General features: G+C 36.6%; 1 protein-coding gene across 1 annotated transcript in view; it reads left to right on the top strand.

The window, feature by feature from the left end:
- The window catches only part of LOTGIDRAFT_226550 (hypothetical protein), a gene marked incomplete at its 3' end in the record, with an annotated part of 7,392 nt that extends 4,008 nt beyond the window's left edge, over positions 1 to 3,384 (top strand). The window contains exons 5-7 of the mRNA XM_009052503.1: positions 590 to 748; positions 1,726 to 1,968; positions 3,254 to 3,384. Coding sequence (XP_009050751.1) covers positions 590 to 748; positions 1,726 to 1,968; positions 3,254 to 3,384 — 533 coding nt within the window. The remainder of the gene's footprint in view (positions 1 to 589; positions 749 to 1,725; positions 1,969 to 3,253) is intronic.
- Between the last annotated feature and the right edge of the window lie 483 nt (positions 3,385 to 3,867).

Raw genomic sequence — 3,867 nt, forward strand, 5'->3', positions numbered from 1 at the left:
AAAAAATGGCGTATGTCCCCCATAAAAGTTATTCTATCAGTGCTGACCACTGAGGCTACAAACCCTGTATTCATTCCTATAATTTCATTGTATTCTCCATTTCTGAGGATGTTTTCAACTAGACTGTTGACATCGAACGAAACTACACGGTTGCCCTAGTTACCAGAATCCAATCACCAATGTAGTTCATCTCTGTGTAACAGCGTGAGAGAGCAAGCCTACATGGTAGTAATGGTGTTCATAGGCCGCCGTCGAAATTGGAGCCTTCAAATCCATATGTGTGCCCAGAATTATCCATGTTTGAATGTTAAAATGACGACTCGTCAATTTAAGATACTCTGTGATATATAGAAAAGACATATATAGAAATAGTGAGTAAAATTCCTAGTTTGATATATATTTAAAGGAATTATGCAATTTTCGTACATTTCTACTACTTCTCAAGACTATTCATATATGTTCAAGATGAAAATCAAACCTCCCAAAATGGCACACCTGTCCCTTTAAATAAACCTGAAGGCCAAAAGACAATTTACCTATGTTCTGGGTATTATATTTTTATGTCTAATTTCTTCGTCTCTTTGTTTAGGTGTAATAACAAAAGGAGGAGAGAAACCCAATATAATTCCAGATTACACTGAACTCTTATATTATATTAGAGCACCATCTAACACTGAGATAACAGTTTTAAACAGTAAAATAGACGCTTGTATCCAGGCTGCTGCTACTGCCACTGGCTGTACGGTAAGTTAATACAAACTACTGTCTAATAAACAAAACAGTACTAATGATCTAAACTGCATTTTCTGCAATTTCACTAAAACTAAGTGTTTGGTGACGTCACTAATCGCAAAATATGCTTTATCACATATGGACTTAGCGATTAGTGATGTCATAAACACTTCGTTTTAGAGGAATTTCAGGAACCACAGACGACTGATTGGAAATTAGAATGATGCAAATTGATGCTATCAGTGTCCCTAATACACATAAAATTTTTAGAAAATCTCTTTACAATCTCTTTAATAAAAACCATTGAAAAAACTTGAAATTCAACAGTTTGGAGAGACAATGATAGCAGCTTAAGAACTTTTCATATGAAGAAGTATATCAATCACAAGTGAGTAAGTATTTCATAAAGAAGAGTGGTATCAGGTGTCTAGAAAAATAAGCATACGCTGTCTGACCACGTCAAAGTACATTGAAAATGTTGATTTACTTGTAATATGAAAGGTAACAAGGGCATTAATGAATATTCTTCAGGCTGTACAATTCAGTGACACTAGGAAAGCATTGTTATCTGCCCTTGACCTGGCTGCAGAAAAAATAGGATGTAAAACTCCATTCATATCATCTCATTTCACTGTGGAATTGATAGCCCAAACTAAAGAAGTGTGTTTGTATTACATTGTAAGAGAACATGGCATCAATTTTCATCTTGAGAAATGTTATGTATTAGATATAGATCTATCAGCTGGTAAAATAAATATTTAGACAGCTGACATAAAGCTCCATCTTCTGGAAAAACCTAATATTTAAACGAGTATATCCCTTTGGATATACCTAGTCAATGATATCAGTTTGTGCTGGAAGTAGACGTTCATTTTTCATCTACCAACAACTACCTAGTCTGTGATATCAACAACTACCTAGTCTGTGATATCAACAACTACCTAGTCTGTGATATCAACAACTACCTAGTCTGTGATATCAACAACTACCTAGTCGAAACGAAATATTCAGACAAACCTTATTCTTCACTCCTTTCTAATAACACGTTGGCATCACTGTTTGAATCTAACGCTACCCAAGTCGGAGTGAAGTTTGATACAGACCCTGCTATAGTCAATAAACACGGTGGATCAACCGATATGGGGAACGTCTCACACACAGTGCCTAGTCTTCATCCTAAATTTGATATCGGTACCACTGCTGTTAATCATACCCACGAATTTACAACAGCTTCTGGTAAGTTGGGCATTAGGGGGTGAAAACCTTGGGCCAACTTTTGGAAGCACATAGTCTAGGACTTCTAGCCCTACCTACCTGTCGTCCCATAACGTGACTGACTCTAGCAAGCACCTAGCCTAACATATTTAACCTGTCCTGTGATAAGAGTATATGATAGGACACTGGACTGACTCCAGCAAGCACCTAGTCTAACATATTTAACCTGTCCTGTGATAAGAGTATATGATAGGACACTGGACTGACTCCAGCAAGCACCTAGCCTAACATATTTAACCTGTCCTGTGATAAGAGTATATGATAGGACACTGGACTGACTCCAGCAAGCACCTAGCCTAACATATTTAACCTGTCCTGTGATAAGAGTATATGATAGGACACTGGACTGACTCCAGCAAGCACCTAGCCTAACATATTTAACCTGTCCTGTGATAAGAGTATATGATAGGACAGTGGACTGACTCCAGCAAGCACCTAGCCTAACATATTTAACCTGTCCTGTGATAAGAGTATATGATAGGACACTGGACTGACTCCAGCAAGCACCTAGCCTAACATATTTAACCTGTCCTGTGATAAGAGTATATGATAGGACACTGGACTGACTCTAGCAAGCACCTAGCCTAACATATTTAACCTGTCCTGTGATAAGAGTATATGATAGGACAGTGGACTGACTCCAGCAAGCACCTAGCCTTTTAACCTGTCCTGTGATAAGAGTATATGATAGGACACTGGACTGACTCTAGCAAGCACCTAGCCTAACATATTTAACCTGTCCTGTGATAAGAGTATATGATAGGACACTGGACTGACTCCAGCAAGCACCTAGCCTAACATATTTAACCTGTCCTGTGATAAGAGTATATGATAGGACACTGGACTGACTCCAGCAAGCACCTAGCCTAACATATTTAACCTGTCCTGTGATAAGAGTATATGATAGGACACTGGACTGACTCTAGCAAGCACCTAGCCTAACATATTTAACCCTAAATGTTCCTCAGCTGTAATATAAGCTCTTTTAATATAAAATGTCAGTGATCATGAGAGATGCTCTGATCCATTTTTAAATCGCTATTTTTTGAGAACTTTCAGTATGACAAATAATGAATCCATTAAGATACTACCAGATATTCTCAAATGTCTCTGTGCCCCCACAAGTACCAAAAAACATTTGAGGATAGGTTTCTCGTTTCTTTGTACAACTATTAGTTAAGCCTACCCCAACCCATGTCATTTCTCTTGTCTTTTAACTTACAGGCTTATATTCTATATTTTTCAGGTTCGTTGACAGCCCAAGGTTATACTCTATCTGTAGCTAAAGGTTTAGCTATGACAAGTTTAGATGTTTTACTGAGTCCAGTATTATTACAACAGATGAAAGATGATTTTAAAAACAACGTCTGCAAATAGACTTCATGGATAGTTCCTATTATCAAAATACCAAGTGGTGGCAAATTTAATTTATGCATCCAGGGGCCTTATTCTCAAAGATAAAATCCAGATTTTAAGAAATACAGTAATCTGATTGGATAATAAAACTAAATTTAAAATTCCAGTTGACTGGAACACTAAAATCATCAAGTTAGATTTTTTAGAATAATGTAACAAGTTTACTCTCAAAATTTCTTACTGGAAAAAACTTGGGATAATAATTAGACTAATTATAAGATAAAATATAAATTGTATGCATGTATTTTGAATTTTAATTTTTAAACTTGCCCATTTTATATTATGATAAACAAGCTGGACTACTAGGGACCTCTCGATTGGTGAGTTCTGGACGTTCCCGATTCATAGAATCAACCAAATATGCTGAAAAATTAGTAGGTGCAGACAGAATTCATAATGGAGGAAAAGGAGAAGAATGGGAAATTTTGCATATTGACACATCAG

Source organism: Lottia gigantea (genome assembly GCF_000327385.1).
Source record: "Lottia gigantea unplaced genomic scaffold LOTGIsca_184, whole genome shotgun sequence".
NCBI lineage: Eukaryota > Metazoa > Mollusca > Gastropoda > Lottiidae > Lottia > Lottia gigantea.